At 42.9% G+C, this 25,090-nt stretch overlaps 1 protein-coding gene across 6 annotated transcripts in view; it reads left to right on the forward strand.

The window, feature by feature from the left end:
• Positions 1–5,917: 5,917 nt before the first annotated feature.
• LOC105386059 (dynein heavy chain, cytoplasmic) overlaps positions 5,918–25,090 on the forward strand; it is a 73,118-nt gene continuing 53,945 nt past the window's right edge. For all 6 annotated transcript variants that reach the window (XM_048628774.1, XM_048628770.1, XM_048628772.1 and 3 more), the window contains exons 1-21: positions 5,918–6,271; positions 7,017–7,087; positions 7,415–7,617; positions 8,851–8,988; positions 9,420–9,537; positions 9,685–9,798; positions 10,080–10,252; positions 10,657–10,777; positions 11,197–11,318; positions 12,548–12,689; positions 13,403–13,513; positions 13,828–13,933; positions 14,295–14,494; positions 14,888–15,023; positions 15,198–15,304; positions 15,562–15,725; positions 15,943–16,048; positions 17,068–17,223; positions 17,647–17,826; positions 18,201–18,344; positions 18,688–18,833. In XM_048628774.1, the coding sequence (XP_048484731.1) occupies positions 6,031–6,271; positions 7,017–7,087; positions 7,415–7,617; positions 8,851–8,988; positions 9,420–9,537; positions 9,685–9,798; positions 10,080–10,252; positions 10,657–10,777; positions 11,197–11,318; positions 12,548–12,689; positions 13,403–13,513; positions 13,828–13,933; positions 14,295–14,494; positions 14,888–15,023; positions 15,198–15,304; positions 15,562–15,725; positions 15,943–16,048; positions 17,068–17,223; positions 17,647–17,826; positions 18,201–18,344; positions 18,688–18,833 (2,999 nt within the window). In that variant the 5' untranslated portion in view covers positions 5,918–6,030. The remainder of the gene's footprint in view (positions 6,272–7,016; positions 7,088–7,414; positions 7,618–8,850; positions 8,989–9,419; positions 9,538–9,684; positions 9,799–10,079; positions 10,253–10,656; positions 10,778–11,196; positions 11,319–12,547; positions 12,690–13,402; positions 13,514–13,827; positions 13,934–14,294; positions 14,495–14,887; positions 15,024–15,197; positions 15,305–15,561; positions 15,726–15,942; positions 16,049–17,067; positions 17,224–17,646; positions 17,827–18,200; positions 18,345–18,687; positions 18,834–25,090) is intronic.

Raw genomic sequence — 25,090 nt, forward strand, 5'->3', positions numbered from 1 at the left:
ACCTACTTTATCTTCACTGTACTTTGTTAATAATGGAGTCTGAACAGCTCGCAAACGCATCAGCATCTAGTGTAGCAGTGGATAGGATATCTATTAAGGTGCCGCCCTTTTGGCACGAGAAGCCAGTTCTGTGGTTCGCCATTTTAGAGGCGCAGTTTATCCTCAATAATATAAAGGTTGAGACCACCAAATTTTATTATGCGGTGCAGCAGCTCCCCCCAGCAGTAGCGGACGAGGTGAAAGGAATTATCCTTAATCCCCCTGCAGAGAACCCGTACTCCGATCTGAGGAAAGCATTAATAGGTAAGTACGAGCAGACGTACGAGGAAAATGTACGTCAAGTATTGGAGAAGGAGGAAATCGGAGACCGAAAACCATCCTCCTTCCTTCAGCACTTATCCTCCTTGGCCGGCACCGCGTTTCCAGAGCGCACGATCAAAACTATTTGGCTGGACCGGTTGCCTTACATCATGCAGGGCGTACTTAGGTCGCAGAAGTCTGCATCACTAGTAGAATTGGGAGAACTTGCAGATGAGCTGCATAATATGAAGCATCCGGGCCCAGTTCATTACGGTGTAAATGCTGCTAGTCGTACGCCCGCACCCGTCAGCAGCTCCCATCTACCGATCGTAATTGATAGCTTGAATGAAGCTGTAAGCAAGCTTCAGTTGGAGGTAAGTAACCTTAGACAAGACTTAACAGCCTTAAAATCAGCGCGCAACCGAAGCGGCCACCGTGATCGCAGCTCTAGTCGGATCCGTAATAGCAGCCGTAACCGTGTGCCTGATGGTTTATGCTGGTACCATAAAAAGCACGGTGACAAGGCGGATCACTGCACAATACCGTGCTCCTGGACAGGTGCCCCATTAACTAAGGGAAACTCCAGCAACAATCAGTGATGACGGCAACTGATTGTTTACCACTAAGCCACCGTCTGTTTGTCACCGATAAATTTACTGGCCGACGTTTTTTAGTCGATACCGGTTCAGATTTATGTTGCCTGCCCAAATCGTATGTTCGAGGTTTACGGGCACCAGCAACGTATAAACTGGTCGCTGCTAACGGCTCAAAAATTCAAACATACGGTTTGGTGCAACTAAATCTGAACTTGGGACTACGGCGAGACTTAAAATGGAGTTTTGTGGTGGCAGACGTTTCCGGCGCTATTATAGGTGCCGACCTTTTGGCCCACTATAATCTTTTACCGGACTGTGCACAAGGTAAGTTGCGTGACGGAAAGACAGGATTGTCTATCCCCGCAGTGCTTGCCGATGGTAACCAGCCTAGTGTCAAATTGGTCTCTTTACCTGACACGCCTTATGCCGCAATTTTAGCTGAATTTCCTAGTATCACACGCCCACCAGGAACTACTCCCGATGTAAGTCATTCTACTTTGCACTACATCAAAACAACTGAAGGATCACCTGTCACATCTCGTCCTCGCCGACTCGCGCCTCATAAGCTTCGCGCCGCTCAGAAAGAGTTTGAACAAATGGTCCAAGTTGGTGTTGCTAGGCCATCTAGCAGTCCTTGGTCTTCCCCACTTCATCTAGTCCCAAAGAAGGATTTCACCTATCGTCCCTGTGGTGATTATCGTGCCCTCAATGCTCGCACAGTTCCCGACAGATACCCAGTTCGTCACATAGGTGACTATTCCCATAACATAGCTGGCTCATCAGTCTTTTCTACTGTTGATTTAGTAAAAGCCTATCAACAAATCCCTGTTTTTGAAAACGACATTCAGAAAACAGCCATAATTACGCCTTTTGGCCTCTTTGAATTTCCATACATGACGTTTGGACTTCGAAACGCTGGTCAAACCTTTCAAAGGTTCATCGATGAGGTCGTGCGAGGCCTAGATTTCTGTTTCGCTTACGTTGATGATATTTTGGTATATTCCAAAGATCCCACAGAGCATGCCATCCATCTCAGAGCACTATTTCAGAGGCTCCATAACTATGGCGTGGTCATTAACCCATCCAAATGTGTTTTTGGTGCTGACGAGGTAACATTCCTTGGATACCGCATCAACGCTGCTGGCACCAGACCACCTGAGGATCGCATTCAAGCCCTCGCAGACTTCCCTCCTCCTAAATCCGTTCAAGGAATGAGACGTTTCTTAGGAATGCTTAATTACTATCGACGCTTCCTACCAAATGCTGCGAAATATCAAGCACCACTCATAGACGCCGTTGCTGCTACAAATAGCAAAGGTGCCAAGCCATTTCCTTGGACACCTGACCTCGAACGTTGTTTTGATGAGTGCAAAGCCAGTCTCACTACTGCAACCACATTGACACATCCCGATGCTGAAGCTACATTAGGCCTTTTCACAGACGCATCTAGCACCCACATAGGTGCCTGTCTTCAGCAGCGCAAATCAGAGGATGACGACTGGATGCCCCTTGCATATTATAGTAAGAAGCTTTCAGCGAAACAAGCAGAGTGGCCCGCATATTATCGTGAGCTTCTCGGTGTATATGAAAGCGTGCAACACTTCCGCCACATCCTGGAAGCTCAGCACGCTACGATATATACGGACCACAAACCTCTCATATACGCCTTTATACAGCGCCGTGAGAAGTTACCGCCATCTCAACTCAACCAGCTGTCGTTTATAAGTCAATTCACGACTGATATAAGGCACATCAAAGGAGAAGACAACGTTGTCGCTGACGCTATGTCACGTGTTGAAGCGCTCTCGCTTGAAGACGACTATCACAGTTTGGCAATATCCCAGGACTCAGACCCTGAGCTTGCTAAACTACTTGCATCCCCGTCTTCCTTAAAGCTCACTAAGGTTTCAATACCCGGCACAAACGTCATCCTTTGGTGTGACAACACAACGAGTCGACCTCGACCTTATCTCACACCTTCTTTCCGTCGACCCGCATTTGACCGCCTTCACAACCTTAGCCACCCCAGCATGCGAGAATCCGTACGCCTGGTGTCTGATCGTTTTGTGTGGCCACTCATGAAAAAGGACTGCAAAGAATGGGCCCGGACTTGTCTTCAATGTCAACGCAGCAAGGTAAATAGACATGTATCATCACCTCTTGGACGTTTCGACCAACCTTCCCAGCGATTCAGACATGTCCATATTGACATAATTGGTCCTCTTCCTCACTCTGACAACTTTACATATTGTCTAACTGCAGTCGACCGTTACTCACGTTGGCCTGAAGTCTGGCCAATGTCATCAATCACCGCAGAAGAAGTCTCCAGTACCTTATTGACAGGATGGATTGCGCGTTATGGCATACCCACCACAATAACTACCGATCAAGGTCGCCAGTTTGAATCTGACTTGTTTAAACGCCTCATGCATTTATGCGGTATTAATCGGATTCGTACAACTGCTTATCACCCTTGCGCCAACGGTATGGTGGAACGCATGCATCGCCAACTTAAGGCGGCTTTGATGTGCCACAACGAAACTTGGCATAAAGCACTACCATTGGTGCTCCTCGGCATACGATCTTCGCTTAAAGAAGACCTTGGGTTTTCTTCAGCGGAACTGTTATATGGCGAACCTCTTCGCCTGCCAGGAGAACTTCTGACACCTTCAGAAGTCACAACCAACATAAGTGACCCTTCTGACCTTGTAAATCAGCTCAGGAAGCGCATTAATGTAATGCGTCCGAAGCCTGCATCACACCATGCTAAGCCATCGACCTTTGTATTCAAAGACCTGGCCACTGCTTCACACGTGATGCTTCGTGACGATACCGTCCGACGCTCCATGCAGCCTCCTTACTGTGGTCCTTATCGTGTCTTGCATAGAAGTGATAAAACTTTTACGCTTGACATTAACGGAAAAGAGAATACGGTCAGCATTGACCGGCTCAAGCCCGCATACATTTTTGCGCCTCCTGATACTGTTCCACTTTCAGCCAATCAGGCGCCAGCTGGGCACTCTCCTAATTCTCTTCCGGCCACTCCACCAGATGCGCTCATTCATTCTCCCGCATCTCCACCTCATAAAACTGCTCCTCAGTTACCCCCACCTGCCCCCTCTCGGCAAGTTACCACTAGGGCTGGTAGGAAAGTTAGGTTTAGAGATGTTCTAGACTTATAAGCTTCTATTAATATTCATTATACTTTTTTTCTATTGATATTCTTTATACTTTTGTAAACCAATATGAATTTTATATGTTTTAAATGATCATATTCATTTTGTTGTGTTTTTACAAAACTTTTACTACTTCATTAAAGATGAAAATATTCTAGTTATGTTAATATTAAGTTTTATCTTGTCTTTTTGACTTAAATACCAAAGTATGTGCCATTGTTAGTATGTAAGGTTGAAATTTTACCTAACTACTTTTGTAGCATTTCTTTATAAGTAGTACCAAAAAAAACACTTTTATTTACTGAAAAACAATTCTCTTACGTTTTGTGATTTATTGTTTTGTATTTTATTTTGTGCACCGATTTTGCATTACCTACCGTGTATTAATGTTTGGTAATTCTATTAACTATTATATTAATTTTTTTTTGTGTTGGTTGTAACTTCGATTTTATAACTACTTTTTCTTATTTTTGTATGACTTTCTTTTCTCCGTAGGGGGGTGATGTGGCGAAAGCCACCCTTGGTAGATTATGTAACCATGGTAGTTTTTAATACAATTCATCTGGCACACTTTGTGTCGCCCTGTGGCCACCCTAGGCACAGCGGGATACCCAAGGGCTCGCTCTCTTCCCGCGACATCACCGGCCCGATCGGACGTGCTCATTTTCACTTGTGCATGTAATTAGTGTTCAAATAAATGGACTTGATATAGTAACGACATAGTTTCAGTTAATCAAATAACTCCATAAGTTGTAATACCGGAACTCAATACCGGTACTGAAAATTGTTCCGGTATTGCATGCCCTAGTATGTATCAAGGAAGTTATAACTATAAATCAATTTTCTTAGGACAAGGAAGTTATAACTATAAATCAATGTACTTTGTGGCTTGCCTTCATGTTGATCTATGATTAAAAAAAACATGGATGCTGATACAAAATAATTTAATAAATAAAATTTAATGTCAAAACTACGAAACTCCGCCCTCTGTGTATTTATAAACTTACCACGACGACTGCAAAAAGGATGGCTTCCCGACATGTTAGGACTGTCCCTATAATAATATGAAAGTCTTCTACGGTATTGTAGAAGTTCAAGACAAACCCCATAGGTGTCGCTGGAATCTGTGAACCATAGACTACGGCCATCTATGCTACGGCCTTTATTATTCTGTAGAGTAGCTCTTGTGGAGTTATGGATAATAATATGTATGGACCATCTCCATGAGCAATAATAATATAATCACGGTATTCGGCAATGCTATAAAAATTGTAAAATATACCTAGCATGAGCATGAGACAGCTGCCAAATACACTTCTACCCACAGATCTACCACACATCTTCCGTAGTAGGTAGGTACTTACCTATAATTCTGTTACTTTTCTATCAGTAGGTATTCAGTATACTGACAAACCATTAGACCGGCGGGCGGCGGCGCAAGGAACATACCTAATACTTCTCTAAGACTGGCGTGCGTCGTGGACTCAGCCTTAACATTCTTAACCTTACCAAAGTTCCTTTGCAACTTAACTTGCTAACTCTCTCAGATAAGTATTTATAAGTATAATGTTATGTTCCTTGCTAACGCTAATTTGATAAGAAACAAAGTAACAAGGACGGCTCGGATAGTCACGTCCTAGTTTTAAATCGATTTGGACAATGTTTAAACATGTAGATTGCATTCTATGCAGTAAGGGGAGAAATAAAAAAAAACTTGATGTATCACTAGCCGAAAGCCGAAACAATTTTCACATCTCTATAAATTTCTTATCTGTGAGTAATGAATGAGTTGGAAGTGGATGACACATAACTGACATCATTCGTTCGATTTCTTTGACATTTCATTTCATTCACTCACTCATTCACTTTTGCAAAATCGACTGCTCCGGCTGGCCACCAGCCGTATTTTATTCCTATTTATTGATTGCTAAAACTAAAGGAAACTCCCGCAAAACATCATGGGAGACTCCTTAGACGGGAGCGAAAACGCTCCGGAGGCGCAAAACGTTGTCGCGGTTGACTTTCAAGACTTCGCCAACTATTTGCGCAGAGCTGCAACGGTACTTTTACCTGAAGATGACATTGTTCCACCGGCACTGAATGCTGCCTTGGAAGAAAAAGTTAACCAAGACTGCATCAAAAAGTTTATCGCGGACCCTCAAGTCTCGGCTTTGTACGTCCAGCGATTCTCTTCAAAAGGTAACAATAATAACGCCGCATTTCTTATCGGAAAACTTTCTCTCCAATAATTTTTCATTTGTACTTCTACCGTCTAGTTACCGTCGTTTGCAATTGTGCCATTTGAATATATGTAAGTGTCTTTAATGTGTCTTCAAATAATTGAGTTCTGCTTTTGGTATTGATTGTTTTGGTAGGGGTGATGATGTCATCATGCACCTACCATGCTATTCCTCTCATGCACCAAGCAGAAAAAAGTGTAATAGTAAAAAAACAATAAGTATCTTAATAATTATATTGTAAGGATACCTTTGGGAATCTCTGTCTAGATGCAGACACATTTATGAATGTGATTTAGGGCTAAATATTAGAAGCATATTTTTTACTTACAATACAACTTTTTTACACCCCAAAGTGTTAGTAAAGCCAGGGTCAAGAGGGGAAAATCCTTTTGTGTCTCAAAACTAGTTTCAGACATAATGTGGTATTGCAGCTGAGTTATTCAAATAACACATGCAAAATTTAGTATCTAAATAAGTTTTTGGTAGTAGAACTGCAGAGGAGCATTTATAAATCTTCCATTTGATGCCTATTTATTAGGTATAATATATGCTGTTAATATGTAGATTAGTAATTAAATTCCTCAAGTGATACTACTTTCGCAGTGTGGCTTAAAAACACATAAATTGTAGACACTGGTTCTACATTTATTTAATTATGTAAATATACTGTAAATAAGTGTACTTATAAAGTATTAACTTTACAGAAGATGACAGTGAGCAGCCCACTGAAGGTGAGGAGGAGAAGGAAGCTGTCAGCTACCAGATCAACAATGAGGTAACTAATCTAGCCATTAGTTTTTAGTAGAATCTTAGTTCTGCTCTACAAAAATCTGAAGAAATCTTTAGACTATTGCTTTTTCTGTTCATCATCACCAAAATTGAGGAACTCCCTGAGATGCCTATGCAAAAGAAATCACCTTTGACTATATCAAATAACATCTCTTTTTAACTAGATTAAGAGCCTGTTTTAGAATATCCAGATTTAAGTATATTTGATTTTCCTATCAATAAAATAATGTTAACTTAGTGTTTTCATAATCATACAAATAACTTTTATAAACACAGACATTGTGCATCAGGTAATAAAATCAATCTCTTACAGGTGCACTTCACTTCACCTCGAGTGGCTGCGTTTGTCTGCATCAAGCGAGGGGCCGTCATCGAAGCTGACAAGTCCATCCACAGTCAGATCCGTCTCATCAACTTGTCCGACGGTTCTCCGTACGAAACCCTCCATGCGTTCATCAGCAAGACCATGGCTCCTTTCTTCAAGAGCTATGTGAAGGAGAGTGGCAGGGCTGATAGGTAAGGGAATATGCAGTGGTGGCAGTCAGTAAACAGTGTTTTACCTTTTCTAAATTCAATAGAATATAGAATCTTCTTCTTCAAGTGCCTCTTCACTATTGGAGGTTTGCAGTCAGCTTTTGTAATTTATACTCTGACAAGGTACAAACTAATGTGTAAGCTGATGACTGTACAGTAGAATTTTATCTCTGACTGATAATGCAAGATTATGTGATGAACATAAAATCAAAATTATTTTAATTTTTACTTATTTAGAGTAAATTATAGTTTCACCCTACAGAACCTGGAAGATATTGCTTTTTAAATTAATGCAATCCTGTGCATGCTTTCCTACCTCTCTTGTGCACTACTACTACATACTACACTGTCTTAATATGGCCTAAATCATCATTATCTGAATTTCCCATTGTCCTCCTAGCCGAATTTCGACCACGGCGGCCAATCTCAATTCATTATCATTATCAGCCAATAATCATCCACTGCTGGACATAGGCCTCTCCCAAGGAGCGCCACAACACTCGGTCCTCGGCCTTCCTCATCCAACCACTACCCGCCACCCGCCTAAGGTCGTCAGTCCAGCCAGCGGGCAGGAGGGCGCCCCACGCTGCGTTTGCCTGTTCGTGGTCTCCACTCGAGAACTCGTCTACCCCAACGGTTATCGGTTCTTCGGCAGATATGACCAGCCCACTGCCACTTCAGCTTGCATATTTTGACAGCTATGTCGGTAACCTTAGTCCTCTGACGGATAACCTCATTTCTGATACGATCCATCAGAGAAACCCCAAGCATAGCTCTCTCCATAGCACGCTGAGCCATCATCCATCTACGCAGGAGTAGATTATAGTCCCCAAGTGTGTGCGCAGTACACAGGAGCACTCTCTGTTCCATCACTCTCCAATGGGACGGATTGACCGACACGACTGGAGAGAGCTAGGCGCAGCACCGACTGCTTTACATGCCCATCCGACAGCATGGATCGTTTCACTGTTTCGGACATCAGGTGATCAGCCTTCTATGTCCTAACCAAACTTAGAACCACAATTTAGAAACACAAATTGATGGTCCCACCCGGGAATCGAACCCGGGACCTCTGGGTCATGAAGCGAAGCTTCTACCACTAGACCACAGAGGCAGTTAAATTTCCCATTAAAAGCACTATAGTTGGGCATGTCAACAGCAATGCCACATCACAGTCATCATCATCCAAGTATTAACTGCTCCTCATCCCAACAGAGACGGAGACAAGATGGCCCCCTCGGTGGAGAAGAAGATAGCGGAGCTGGAGATGGGGCTACTGCATCTGCAGCAGAACATCGACATCCCGGAGATCACGCTGCCTGTGCACCCGCTAGTGGCCGCTGTCATCAAGAGGTATGTGAATTGTCTTTGTTGTTATCAGCCAATAGTGATCCACTGCTGGATCTCAGGAGTCAGGAGTGTAATGTAAGTTCATTTAGCAGGCTGGATTTTAGGTTATATTAAAAGAAGCCCATGAAGGGATTTATCAACTGTACCTTTGTATATTATTATGATGGCGCATTTTAAGAGCCTTCCTATGTGGTCAGCTACAATCTGTTTGGGTAACTAAAACTTTCACGATTTACCAGCTCTATTATCACCGATATTCTAAATGGAAGAAGCAGGCTGGAAAAGGTTTCGCTATAAATTCACATTCATTAGTTATCCCGCCGTTTAGATTTTTCTCAATCAATCAATCTTTCTTTGTGGCTGTATGCCGTGTGTGAAAGATTTTTCTCAGTTTTGTGTGGTGAATATTTACATAAATGGTGCTTCATCCTCAGGGCCGCTGACGAGGGACGGAAGCCACGCGTGGCTGACTTCGGTGATAAAGTGGAAGACTCGACATTCCTCAACCAACTGCAGAACGGCGTCAATCGATGGATCAAGGAAATCCAAAAGGTATGGTTTATCCAATGTATTCACTGATGATGTATACATACCACAATGTTTGTATTGAAGTATGCCATTAAAGGGAATTAAAATCAAAATGTTGTCAATCATAATAATCATTGAAGTAAGTATTTAATTGATATATTTGCTTAACAGGTCACCAAATTGGATAGAGATCCGTCGAACGGGACCGCCCTGCAGGAAATATCGTTCTGGCTGAACCTTGAAAGAGCCCTACATCGGATTCAGGAGAAAAGGGAAAGTATTGAGGTAAGAACTGTTCCTACTATTGCTAGGATTCCTAATATAAATATTTACTATTGAATGGACAGACACATATAAAATCGTCCAACTTAAAAATTGAGTTTTTTTATTTATTTATTGCACAAGTATAAACCTAAGTGTACAAAGGCTGGACTTAATGCTATAAGCATTTTCTACGTTATTTCAGTAGCCCTACCTTACCTACCCCAATCTTACAAACTTTCACTCTCTACACTATGGGTATCAGTACAGATCTCCTAACAAACCCTTCCCAATTTCCCCACCAGGTGGCGCTAACACTCGAGATCCTCAAGTACGGCAAGCGTTTCCATGCGACCGTGTCCTTCGACACCGACACCGGCTTGAAGCAAGCTCTCGCCACCGTCTCAGATTACAACCCTCTGATGAAGGACTTCCCGATTAACGACTTGCTGAGCGCTACTGAGCTTGAGAGGATCAGGTATGTGATTCAATATACCTAACTCACGTATAACAGAAGGTCACATTTTGCTCCTCGACCACTGTGGCAGAATGTCAACAGGTAAATAGAGATGTGACAAATGTTGGATGGAATAAAAATAAGAGGGCCTTTGTCCAGCAGTGTGAGATGCTAGAGACTACCAAAATATATTTAATAAGCACTCATGGCATATAGCTACAAAGGTTTTTGTATTACTAACTAGTTGGCACGAAGTCGAAGGCGTGGCACAAGACCGGTCACAGTGGAAATCTACTCTTCGAGACCTATGTCACTGTTCAGGTATCAAACGACCTGATGATGATGATTAAAGGTTAGGTATGGTAGAAAATTGGTGCAAGTTTCCACAGCTTATTAGTTTACTTACTTGCGTTATCATTCGTCAGGTTGGCAGTCCAGCAGATCTTCTCCCACCTGCGCAAGATCCGCTCCACCAAGTACCCGATCCAGCGCGGCCTGCGCCTCGTCGAGGCCATCTCCAGGGACCTCGGGCAACAACTGCTGAAGGTAACATACAAATGATATTTTTTAAGATTTTTTGGTATGTAGGAAGGTTACCAAAGGGTAAACCTTTTAAAAACATAATTCATTACTAAATGTATTAAAGAATAGATTATATGCCTACTCGATTTCACCATTACCCTTCATAAGAGGTCTAAATGAAATAAAACAGCTTACCACATTGTCAGTATCACTTCACTGTCCAAGGAATAACAATCTATGAAAAACAGGAAAACGCGCCGTATTTGTCCATAAATATTCAAACACGTAAACATTCAAACATTACAATTCATTACATTAAATAGAGATAAGATTTGAAATAACGTCTATGGTGAGCAAAAATAGTAAAAAAACAACTGAGCGTCGCAAAAATTAACATTCGCAATAGCTTGCTACAGATTATACATATACACACATATTTCCAGGTCCTCGGCACCCGTCGTCTGATGCACATCCCGTTCGAAGACTTCGAGCGCGTCATGAACCAGTGCTTCGAGGTGTTCTCCTGCTGGGACGACGAGTATGAGAAACTGCAGGGACTGTTGCGGTAAGTCGTCATCACTATCACGTAAGCCTGTTAAAAAGAGCATCCAAGAGTTTAGGCATTGTTATAGCCTCAAATACAAGTTAAACTGTCAAAGAGAGCATGAATGATGTATTGACTGTATTTTTATAGCCTCAAAACACAAGTCAAACTGTCAAGAGAGCCATCATAAATGGCGTACAGTTCCCCAAAATTGATAATGCGCATAGAAATCTTCGTCATTGTTCGGCAACGGCCGTTTTTCCCGAGCGTTAGAAAACTATATGTATTTAGAGTGGTTAAGTGCATTTTCTTCATGCAATTTTAGTAGAATTATGTAAGTATTTGGTGCTAAAAGAGATATTGATTTATCAGTAACGAAATATTATTCTATAATTCATAATATTGTCATAATATTAAAATTTACTTCGAAAATGTTACAGTACTTTTCAGCGTCTTACTGAAGCTGATGTAAGATGGATGAAAGAAGGTTTGAATAACACAAGGTTTATATTATAAGAAGAAAATTGGATTTCAAACAAAGGTTTACATTAAAATTTTAAAATCTCAGTTCAAAAGTATTTACAGCACTGATCATTTCACATTAATAAAAATGGATTTCAAACACAGGTTTACATTAAAATTTTAAAATTTCAGTTCAAAAGTATTTACATTACTGATTATTTCACATTAATATTACAATTACAAACTTGGTCTTTTGGGTTTTAAATTCACATTTGAAAACAAAACCAAGAACAATGTGTAATAACAGCTCTATACATATAATTCCACAGAACTGACTGTCAAGGACTGAAGGACCTTTGACTGATTGATGACAGCCGCCGATAGCCCGAATTGTTTTCGAATATGTGCACATGATATTGACTCCTATTTCTTTCAATAAAGGTGCAAAATCCAAGTGCATTGTTTAAGGCTCTTACGATTCAATGATTCGGGTGTTTCCGGGAATACGACAGTTTGCGAAGATTTGCATGCGCATTATTAATATGGGAGAACTGTACTGAGTACTGACTGTACTTTTTATATCTGACGTATGGGTTTCCTACGCTTGCTGGGTAATCCTTTCAACACTATCATACACTCTAGCCGTCAACGCAGAAGAATATATGAATAGACGTTTACATTGCCTTAGTTTTGCGATATGAGCGAGCGAGACAGATGGCTCAATGCCTCGCTCGCTCACATACATATTACCTATAAATATGTTTTACAAAAACGACTCGTACCCACAGAGACATAGTGAAGAAGAAGCGCGACGAGCACCTCAAGATGGTGTGGCGGGTCTCTCCCTCTCACAAGCGGCTTCAAGCACGCTGCGAGCACATGAGGCGCTTCCGCCGCCACCACGAGCAACTCAGGACCGTCATGTTGAGGGTATGGAGACTATTTATTTATTTACAAACACTTTTGTATACTATAGACACGGTTACAAAAATAAGAGTTAAAGGTAGTGTATGTATACAAAGGCGGGCTTATTGCCTAGAAGTAATTTCTTCCAACCTACCCAGTTTGGATTTATAAGTAGAATTAGTAAGATTGTAGTTTCCCGTCCTATAACAATGGTCATGCTAAACCACATTTGTTTTGGTTCAGCATGAATCTCAATCAGTATATTTTGTACCAGTCATTCTGATTGGCCAATCCTTTCACCCTAGTCTAACTAGTTTTTGCTATCACCATTTTGTGTTCAAAAGTTTATAATTTAGGTAGCAGCATACATGCGTTAAGACTCAGATCATAAATGACCAAAGTTTTACAGCTCGACGGAAAACTTACTAATCCATGCCTTGTATACTATGTACAGTGCTCCAAAATTGATAATGCGCATAGAAATCTTTGACAGATCGGTTGTTTTCGATTATGTGACACATGATACTGACTCCTATTTCTTTCGAACAAGGTGCAAAATGCAAGTGTTTTTTTTAGGCTCTTACGATTTAATGATTCGGGTGTAAAGATCTGCATGTGCATTATTAATTTTGGACAACTGTACCTATATTTTTACAATTGATAACTAACTAGCCTACCTCCAGCAGTGGACTACTATTGGCTGATGATGATGATAACTAACTAGATATATTTCCCAGGTGCTCCGTCCCAGAGCCACGGTGGTGGCGGGCGACGCGGGCGACGGCAACGAGACCGCGCAGCCGCACTCGCTGCCCATGGACGCCGCTGATGCCAACGCCATCGCTGAGGTCAGTATAGTAGAGAATGCTTATTTTATTTAAGCCTATTTTTTGTGTTACACTGTAAAAGACAACAAAAATATTAGAGTGTGACGCTGTTCAGCGCATTTATAAAAAGCGTATATCAACCTCTAAGATTGATAGAGATTACGTAAATAGCTTGATCAATGTAAGATGAGTAAATACACTGTGGGATTAGCTATGAAAGTTAAAAGTAAGGCTATTCCAAGGGTTACATTGTGTGATATATTTTCCAGCTGAAAGTTGCAGCAATGCACCACTACTACAGTTGTATTCTAAAAGCATATTTTCTTCTATAACAGGTGAACTTGGCATACGAGAACGTGAAAGAGGTGGACTGCCTGGACATCTCGCGTGAAGGCTGCGACGCATGGGAGGCGGCCGTGCGCCGCTATGAGGACAGGATCGGTAAGTTTTACCTTTGAATTTACTATGAAGAGAAGAACAAACGTATCTGAATTATGTAAAGATTAATCCAGACCTTTGTTCTTATAGAAGGGCTTATAGCTTGTATTGTGCAGTATTTTTGTCTACTTCAGTAGCAGTCGCACTAACACATAAGACAATACATCATAAAAATAAAATAAAATCGAGGCTGCTTGATGTGAGCTAGCGCAACGTAAAACTGTTATCATGTCTGTTCGTTCTAACTTAGGACAACAAGACAACAACATTAAAATTTGCTCACTCATTTTATCTCATTTCATACCCATATTCAGAAAATAAAGATGTCTTTCTTTCTTTAACGTATATTATCGTTTCCGAACAGACCGTGTCGAAACCCGAATCACGGCGCACCTGCGCGACCAACTAGGCACAGCTAAAAACGCCAACGAGATGTTCCGCATCTTCTCCCGGTTCAACGCGCTGTTTGTGCGTCCACACATCCGCGGCGCCATCAGAGAATACCAGACGCAGCTCATACAGCGAGTGAAGGACGACATCGAGGCGCTGCATGAGAAGTTCAAGGTACGTTTGTGACGTCATCATCATTAGACCGTATATAAGCGTCAACTATAGTAGGGTGATTTTTGCGACACTAGCGCTACAACTGACGGTGGAACTACTCACGGATTACGAATATCTGTATCGCCTATGGACCTCACCCGACGTTATGTTTCACCATAGAATAACGAGTGTACTTGTTATTCTATGGTTTCACTCTCATCTTCGTCGAAAGAGGATTCTCCCTTTGGTATGCCGGAGTAAAAATATGTATTAAGAATTGTTAAAGGACATGACAATGACACTATAGAAGTAAATAGCATTTTATCTCGTTATGTATTATATTTTGATAAACTGTGTATTCAGACTTATAACAAACGCATGTACTAACATTCATTTCTTGCCTTCCCCACACAGGTGCAATACCCTCAATCGAAGTGCAGTCGCCTATCCCTGGTGCGTGACTTGCCACCGGTGGCTGGCTCCATCATCTGGGCCAAACAGATCGACCACCAACTCACTGCCTACCTGAAGAGGGTTGAAGACGTGCTTGGTAAGTTATTGTGTCTCGCTCTAACTCGCTGTAATCATGCTGTACAAGACAATCATCATATCAGTACTCTTCGAAATACTACTTGAAATACTCTCTTGTATTGATTACAAGTTGCCATGTAGTGCAGTAGTATATTAGAGTACCTAACTAAATTTAGCAACTATTTTTGTACAGGTAAAGGCTGGGAGAACCATATCGAAGGTCAGAAGCTGAAGGCTGACGGTGACAGCTTCCGACTCAAGCTCGACACGCAGGAAGTCTTCGATGATTGGGCTCGAAAGGTAACATAAAAATACAAAAATGACAATATGAAAATGTGTCTTTTTTAGTATAAAATATGCCACCACCTACCGCTACACAGGTTCAGCTGTCACTTTATCGTGATAACGAACCCGTGTAGAGGGTGCAGCAAGTAACTTCTCTAATGTAAAAATACTAAATAATGTCATAATAATGTACTTATTTTTTCGTGTATGACAATCATGCTTACATTTTGTCATTGAATCACAGTGAAATAAGTCTTGTTTTTACTATGTAGGTACAACAACGCAACCTGGGAGTTTCCGGCCGAATATTCGCCATCGAATCTGTTCGCGCTCGCACGAGCAAGACGGGCACTATTCTCAAGCTGAAGGTTAACTTTTTGCCTGAAATTATCACCCTGTACAAGGAAGTGCGGAACTTGAAGAACTTGGGCTTCAGGTGAGGATAGATTTAACGTATTTTGAAGTTACCTAGGTAATACGTACATAGTCACAAATGATGAATTCTCTATGTTATGACTTTACTTTTCATCCATTTCGGATAAACACCACAAGCGGCGAATAAAGATCCAAAGTTATTACATCTGTGATCAAAAAGGGCTTTGATAAACAAGCTTTGAAATGCAACTTATTAAAACTTGTAACATTTTCCACAGAGTCCCATTGGCCATCGTCAACAAAGCTCACCAAGCAAACCAGCTGTATCCATTCGCAATCTCGCTTATTGAAAGCGTCCGCACTTATGAACGCACCTTGGAAAAGGTAAGTTGTAGCCGTTTTAGACCATGTTTTTTTCTTACAGAGCACTTGTTTCACACTGACTTTTGATATATTATTATGAGAGCTCGGGATTTCTAAATACTTTTGTGAAATACGTTGACGGCAACGATTCATCCACAGTCATAGAATATTACGTCTACAAACAACGTACATTTCGTGAAAACCTTCGGTTGACGAAAATACCTGTAAGCTGGCATTTCATGGGTCAATTGACTGTGAGTTACTCATTGCATCTCAGTTTATGGGTAAAAGAGTGTTAGAAAGTGGTTTCCAGTAGTTAAATAGTCTTCAAATATCTGTGTGTTTTAGATTAATGTAGTAAAGAATCACTATTATCTTTTCAGTCTAAAAATCCTTAGCTCTAATAATGAAGAAATCTAGATTTCACGAAATACACAACAAAGGAGACTAGCGAACTGTTTTCTTTCACAATGTTTGAGTGTGTGACACTAACGCAATGCGTTTTTACTTGTGCAGCTAAATAATAGGAATCATACGAAGGTAGAAGTTGTTTCTTGAATGCATGGAGAATGTAAAATACATATTTTATGTTTTCACCTTATTTGCTGGAGCTGTTTTGGTACTAAGATTTTATTTGTTTACGTTACCGAATATGATTTTATGCCATGCAAGCTTTGTATAGCTTTAACACCTAATTAATTATTTCTCATCGTCAAGTGATGTCAGAATAATTGCATGTATACGAACAGTTTCTATGCAACCTTAATTTTTGTCGCCACTAAATCTATCAATCACAGCACTGTATCTGTATACGTATCATGCGTAAATTATTGCTTAAAACAATAATAATAACGATCGTTTTTTTCTATTATCGCATTGCACTGCACCTATTCTCTACAATATTTACTCAATAATTCCTTCTCTTCTCTACTTCTTATGCATTTCCTAATTAAATCTAAACAAGCAAAATACATAATTAGTATTACAGAAAAGGTAACCCACTCAGCAATTGGTCATACTAACGGCTCCAACATCCACAGATTCGCGACAAAGCGTCCATTATCCCGCTGGTCGCGGGCCTCCGTCGCGACGTGCTCAACCAGGTGTCCGAGGGTATGGCTCTGGTGTGGGAGTCGTACAAACTGGACCCGTATGTGCAGAGGTTGAGCGAGGTGGTGCTGCTGTTCCAGGAGAAGGTATGTGTTCTAGATAGTATAAAATTATTTATCTTTGCTATACACATTTAATGTATTTTAATGAGTCTGGGATGTCATGCGAGTGACATACACGCTGCATAGTAGAACTGCTATATTGGGCTAGGTTTCTTATCAAATTTATAGGGTTTTCTCATTCTCTCGTAGCTTATTTCTAAGCAACCTTAAAAAAACACTAGCAATTTGTTAACTTTGCTATTTGATAGAAGAGTTGTTGTAAATGAAAGAAGAAACATAAGGGCCATCAATGTTGCTTTTTTTAACGAAAGCAAAGGAAGATTCTGATTGCATCCTTGATTATAGACCAATAACGGCGTTGCGCCCCGTTCCGAGAGACAGAAAAAGTTTATTCAGCACATTGGTCAAACAATTTAATCCCATGTACTCTTTCCATGATTCCCACAGGTGGAAGACCTCCTAGCAGTAGAAGAGCAGATCTCCGTGGACGCTCGCTCTTTGGAAACCTGCCCCTACTCCGCCACCAGCCTGGCGGACATACTGAGTCGCCTGCAGCGAGCCATCGACGAGCTGTCGCTGCGGCAGTACAGCAACCTGCATCTGTGGGTGCAGCGGCTGGACGAAGAGGTACTGTTGTAGTGAACTATGTACACACCCTGTATATGAAGAGTGGACGCTCGCTAGAGACGTGCCCCTGCCTGGCGGTAGTGTAATCTAGATATTAGCGAGCTAGTTTTTAGTGAGTTCTGCTGTAGAAAGTAACCCAGAATTCGCTAGCCTATGTGTGAGAGGGCTGCTAACGTGGCTTTCTATGTATAAAGCCGTATACAAAAACTGGAAACTTATAAGATTACACATACTATGGATGTTTTGCCCGCGCTCTCACTCTCAACTAAGGTCACCATAAAAGGGCCAGCTGAAAGCTCTTCCGTTTTTATTGTTCTGTTTCAGTGTATCAAATAAATCTTTCTTTCTCTCTCTAATCTAACCCTTATTTCCAGGTGGAGAAGAGCCTAGCGGCTCGTCTGCAGTCCGGCGTGGAGGCGTGGACCATGGCCCTGCTGGGGAAGGCCAACGAGATGGACCTCTCTATGGACACCTACTCGCCCGCCGAACCGACTCATAAGCCTGGTGGCGAACCTCAGGTGAGATGGATTCATTGACTTGTCCTGTCTGAAACCATGTATTACAATCTAGTGTCCCCATTCGACCACTACTCCAAACAGATTGCTTTTACCACCTAAAATTATCCTAATTTATGTAGTCCAAACTTTCAAAGCGTCATTATAGATCACGGCTAGACAGAGGCCTCTACTGACTATCCCGAGGCACGCCATTGAATGCTCAACCGGGGTCAATCATTTTTAGCGCTTTGGCAAGTATAGCCGGCCCTATGCCACTTCAGCTTTCGGCTTAATCTATCGGCAACTTCGTTACTCTCAATCTCTCAAGTATCAGTCTTCAATAAACTAATACACTATTTTCTAGATCGCCCGAGTGGTCCACGAAGTCCGCATCACGAACCAGCAGATGTACCTGTTCCCGTCGCTGGAGGAGGCTCGCTTCCAGCTGATGCGGCAGATGTTCGCGTGGCAAGCCGTCGTCACCAGCCAGCAGCGCCTGCAGAGCACTAGGTAAGGGCTTGTAGTAAGTTGGGCCTCAGTACTGTCTTACATTTGCGACACAAAATCGGTCCCGAGCCGTTATTGATACAACTTTATGGCTATAACGTTTGATTTTATTTTATATTCTAGTATTTATCTGGAGGTATCTTATAATCTAGGTCGTAGGGATGCCAAGCCGTCAATTTCATTCAAGTTATATTACATACTTTGAAAAGCAGTTGGACCTGAACTGCATCGTTTTGAAATCGGCGGAATGAAAATCCATTTGTAATCATAATTATCCTCGCTTTTGAATGAATATTTTTACACCTTTGTAGGTATCTTCCCGATTTTATTACCTACATTTATACATTCACTGTATTTTCAGTTGAACTGAATTGTATTTTCATTCATTGTTTAGGTACATATTGTATTTCACTTATTCTTATCTATTTACACTGTACCGTATATACCTACACTTATACCTACATTGTATTACGTATAATATTTACAATATATATCTTACACACTAGTTTATATATATATTAGTTTAATTAAGTATAGTTGTTATTACTAAATACAATACCTACTAACATTAATACTAAGTTCACATACATCACACACATCGTACAACACCAAACGTATCGTGCCCGACGGATAAATTGTCGTGATACATCGAGAACGCACAAAATATTTTATACGTAGGTAAGTTATTCGTTGGTCAAGTCGAGCGGCCGCCGATACCGGTCCGGAGGCAGGTTCCCTGCCCCGCGCGCCCGCGCAACCTCGCGCGCCCTCCGCGGCCCGTGCGCCGCCAGTCGAAATCTCAACTCCGACGCGAAGCCTGTGCCGCTTTACGCTAGCCCGCTGTTGCTTATGTTTACGCGATCTTTCCGCTGTGTACCTAGCTTGCTTATTTACTAGCCTATGCTTTATACCTAAGTGCTATAACTTTCTATCTCTGCTGTGTTGTTGGCTTGTGCATTCTCCTTCTAAAATTCTATAGACTTTGCGTGTGCTTGTTCAATATACAAACCTGGACTGAACTGTAAGTGTTTGCATTTAATACCTACTCCTGCTAACACTACGCACTCCCCGCCTATAACTGGTGACCCCGAGGAAAACACACCAAGCACAATGTCCAATGATGACGCAGAATCCGGCGACGTTCGAGAAGGCGGTTCGAAAAATCGCGTTTCCACTGACGCACGTCACGACATTTTTCGAGTCGGCGTAAAATCGCCACAGTTTTCGCCGGAAAAGCCTGGAATATGGTTTGCACTTATGGAGGCTCAGTTCAACCTGTCGAGGATCACCAGCGATGAGACCAAATTTTACCACATCCTCAGCAACTTAGAACCTCAGTACGCAGATCTTGTGGAGGAGCTCGTCTTGAACCCACCGGCTACGGACAAGTATGAGAAGCTGAAGACTGAGCTCATACGTACCTTGTCTCAGTCCAAGGCCAAGAAGCTGCAGAGACTTCTGGATAGAGAGGAGATCGGTGACAGAAAGCCATCACATTTTCTACGGCACCTTCGCAACTTAGCTGGACCCGGCTTACCCGAAGAGTTCCTGTCTGGCATCTGGACGAGCCGACTACCGAGTAGCATCCAGACCATCCTCGCTTCTCAACCCACCGCTTCGCTCGAGACGCTTGCTGACCTGGCGGACAGGATCCATGAAGTTGTTCCACCGTCACCGCAAGTAGCTTCGACTTCCCACCACACTTCACCTGGCAGCTCCATGGACCAAATGGCTAAGCAAATAGCCGAACTGACGCAGCAAGTAAGAGCACTCAGCATGCAATCGCACAGATCGCGTTCCAGATCAAGGAACAATCATGCACAGACTCGTCATTCTGCTCGGTCAAGGGAAAGGTCACAATCCAGTTACCGTAAGCATCCCCTTTGCTGGTACCACGGCAAGTTCGGCAGCAGGGCGAAGACCTGCATCCGCCCATGCGACTACAAGGCGGAAAACTCCCTGGGCAATCAGTGATGGCGACGAACGATTGTCCCAGCTCCACCGGTCGCCTGTTCGTTACAGATCGCAGATCGAAAGCACAATTTCTTGTGGACACCGGAAGCGACCTATGCGTCTTCCCTCGATCTGCCCTGCGTGAACGGCGTGCGAAGACCAACTACCAGTTGTGCGCAGCTAACGGTACCACCATCGATACCTATGGGTTTGCTCAACTGAACCTGAACCTAGGACTACGTAGAGACTATCCGTGGCGTTTTATAGTGGCTGATGTGACTAAACCAATTATTGGTGTAGACTTTCTGTCGTTCTATAATTTAATTGTAGATTGTCGCAATCAGCGCCTTATTGATAATACCACTTCTCTGTCAACTGTTGGTTCTGTAAACTTAACATGTAATAGTATTACTTCAGTTAAGGTCTCGACTGGTGACACGCGTTTTCACAAACTTCTAGCTGAATTCCCGGAGATTACTCGACCATCTGGCACGACACGTACGACACTACACAATACTGTACACCACATTCGTACTACACCTGGTCCCCCTGTTTCTTCATCCCCTCGCAGATTAGCTCCAGACAAGCTGAAAATCGCCAAGCAGGAGTTCGAGGAAATGTTGGCCAGCGGTACTGCCCGGCCATCGGAGAGTTCTTGGTCGTCACCTCTACATCTGGCGCCTAAGAAAGACAACGGTTGGAGGCCATGCGGTGATTACCGAGCTCTCAACGCTCGAACTATACCCGACAAATACCCGGTAAGGCATATACACGATTTTTCCCACAGCATATCTGGTTGTAGAGTCTTCTCTACCATTGATTTGGTCAAGGCCTATAACCAGATCCCTGTCAACGTGGACGATATTCCGAAGACCGCCATTACCACCCCGTTCGGAATGTTCGAATTTCCTTTCATGACGTTCGGTCTAAGGAATGCCGGCCAAACCTTCCAACGTTTCGTGGATGAGATGACTCGCGGACTCTACTTCTGCTACTGTTATCTCGATGATTTTCTGGTGTTTTCTAGAGACGAGGTAGAGCACGAGAGTCATCTCCGACAACTCTTCACGAGAATGAAGGAATACGGCATCCTTGTCAACACGTCGAAATGTGTTTTTGGTAAGTCTGAGGTTACCTTTCTTGGCTACCAAATCTCCACAGCAGGAACGAAGCCGTTGGATTCCAAGGTAGAGGCCATCAAAAACTTCCCCGTGCCCACCACAGTTCGAGAGCTCCGGAGATTTTTGGGCATGATCAATTTTTACCGCAGATTTATGCCCCAAGCTGCTGCAACACAAGCTCCTCTGAATGCCTTGCTCACTGGCTCAGTTAAAGCTTCCCACCCTGTTAACTTGACAGGAGATTCACTGCAAGCATTCGAGGACTGCAAGTCCAACCTCTGCAGTGCGACATTGCTGGCTCACCCAGATTGTCAGGCCAAACTCGCATTGATCACCGATGCATCTGACGTAGCGATGGGTGCTGTATTACAGCAATTCAAGGATGACACATGGCAGCCGTTAGCTTTCTTCTCACGGAAATTTAGTTCTTCGCAGCAAAAGTACTCACCGTACGATCGTGAGCTTTTAGCTATATACGAAGGAATTAAATATTTTCGTCACATGCTCGAGGCCCGCCATTTCACAGTGTTTACTGACCACAAACCGATTTGTTACGCATTCCGTGAGAGGAAAACTAACTGTTCGCCCCGTCAGTACAGGCACCTTGACTATATCTCGCAATTCACTACGGATATACAGTATATTGCCGGCAAGGACAATGTTGTAGCCGACACACTGTCTCGTGTTAGTGAATTGCAGGCTACCACCGTCGATGATGAAGCTATAGCGCAAGCTCAAGCTTCCGACCAAGAGCTAGCTCTCTTCCTGGACGATGCATCATCATCACTTCGTCTACGGAAAATGAACATACCTGGCAGTCGTTTGGAGTTGTACTGCGATGTCAGTACTCCGACGCCACGACCGTTCATACCCGAGCCTTTGCGTAAGCAAATATTCGACAGTCTTCATTCTCTTAGCCATCCTGGTGCAAACGCTAGTGCCAAGTTAGTGGCACAACGCTATGTTTGGCCAGGCATGCGCAAAGACTGTCGAGATTGGTCACAAGCTTGTCAATTTTGTCAGCGCGCTAAAGTCAATCGACACGTGTATTCCCCGTTAGGTACGTACAACTTACCTCCTGCACGTTTCAAGTTCGTGCATATCGACCTGATTGGACCTTTACCAATGTCAAGTGGTTTCCGATATTGCTTGACAGCTGTTGACCGGTTCACTCGTTGGCCAGAGGTCATTCCCATTGAGGATATGACTGCAGAAACGGTGGCCAAGGCGTTAGTATCTGGCTGGATAGCTCGATTTGGTTGTCCGACAGATATAGTTACCGACCGCGGCCGGCAATTTGAATCGTCCCTCTTCCACCATTTGTCCATTCTAGCTGGTTTCAAACATCGGAGGACGACTGCCTATCACCCGGCGTGCAACGGTCTAGTGGAAAGATTCCACCGACAACTTAAAGCCGCCATAATGTGTCGCAGCAACTGTCACTGGTCCGAATCTCTTCCACTAGTCTTACTAGGTATAAGGAGTGCTTTTAAAGAAGATCTGCAAGCCTCCTCCGCCGAACTTCTTTACGGTGAGCCATTAAGACTCCCAGGTCAGTTCTTTGGTCATAGCGTAGACAGTAGTACTGATATGACAGAATTATTAGCCCGCCTACGCTCTTTTGCCGAGAAGCTGCAACCTGTACCAACTTCACGTCACGGTCATGGTAAGATTTTTGTGTACAAGGATCTCGCCACTTCGACTCACGTTTTCCTGAGAGACGATGCATTGCGAGGCTCACTGCAACCTGCATACACCGGACCCCATGAAGTTATCGAAAGAGGAGATAAGGTATATAAATTACTAATCAAGGGCAAACATGTCACAGTATCAGTAGACCGCCTTAAGCCGGCCTACATACTCACTGACAAAACTAACTTGCCTACTACTATTGACCCACCACCAGAGAAAATAGTAAATCCTGTTCGGACAACTCGCTCTGGTCGTCACGTCCGTTTTCCAGATTTTTATCGTCCGTAGTGACGGCCTCTGGAGGGGAGTGATGTAGGTATCTTCCCGATTTTATTACCTACATTTATACATTCACTGTATTTTCAGTTGAACTGAATTGTATTTTCATTCATTGTTTAGGTACATATTGTATTTCACTTATTCTTATCTATTTACACTGTACCGTATATACCTACACTTATACCTACATTGTATTACGTATAATATTTACAATATATATCTTACACACTAGTTTATATATATATTAGTTTAATTAAGTATAGTTGTTATTACTAAATACAATACCTACTAACATTAATACTAAGTTCACATACATCACACACATCGTACAACACCAAACGTATCGTGCCCGACGGATAAATTGTCGTGATACATCGAGAACGCACAAAATATTTTATACGTAGGTAAGTTATTCGTTGGTCAAGTCGAGCGGCCGCCGATACCGGTCCGGAGGCAGGTTCCCTGCCCCGCGCGCCCGCGCAACCTCGCGCGCCCTCCGCGGCCCGTGCGCCGCCAGTCGAAATCTCAACTCCGACGCGAAGCCTGTGCCGCTTTACGCTAGCCCGCTGTTGCTTATGTTTACGCGATCTTTCCGCTGTGTACCTAGCTTGCTTATTTACTAGCCTATGCTTTATACCTAAGTGCTATAACTTTCTATCTCTGCTGTGTTGTTGGCTTGTGCATTCTCCTTCTAAAATTCTATAGACTTTGCGTGTGCTTGTTCAATATACAAACCTGGACTGAACTGTAAGTGTTTGCATTTAATACCTACTCCTGCTAACACTACGCACTCCCCGCCTATAACTGGTGACCCCGAGGAAAACACACCAAGCACAATGTCCAATGATGACGCAGAATCCGGCGACGTTCGAGAAGGCGGTTCGAAAAATCGCGTTTCCACTGACGCACGTCACGACATTTTTCGAGTCGGCGTAAAATCGCCACAGTTTTCGCCGGAGAAGCCTGGAATATGGTTTGCACTTATGGAGGCTCAGTTCAACCTGTCGAGGATCACCAGCGATGAGACCAAATTTTACCACATCCTCAGCAACTTAGAACCTCAGTACGCAGATCTTGTGGAGGAGCTCGTCTTGAACCCACCGGCTACGGACAAGTATGAGAAGCTGAAGACTGAGCTCATACGTACCTTGTCTCAGTCCAAGGCCAAGAAGCTGCAGAGACTTCTGGATAGAGAGGAGATCGGTGACAGAAAGC

Source organism: Plutella xylostella, chromosome 21, assembly GCF_932276165.1.
Source record: "Plutella xylostella chromosome 21, ilPluXylo3.1, whole genome shotgun sequence".
NCBI classification, from domain to species: domain Eukaryota; kingdom Metazoa; phylum Arthropoda; class Insecta; order Lepidoptera; family Plutellidae; genus Plutella; species Plutella xylostella.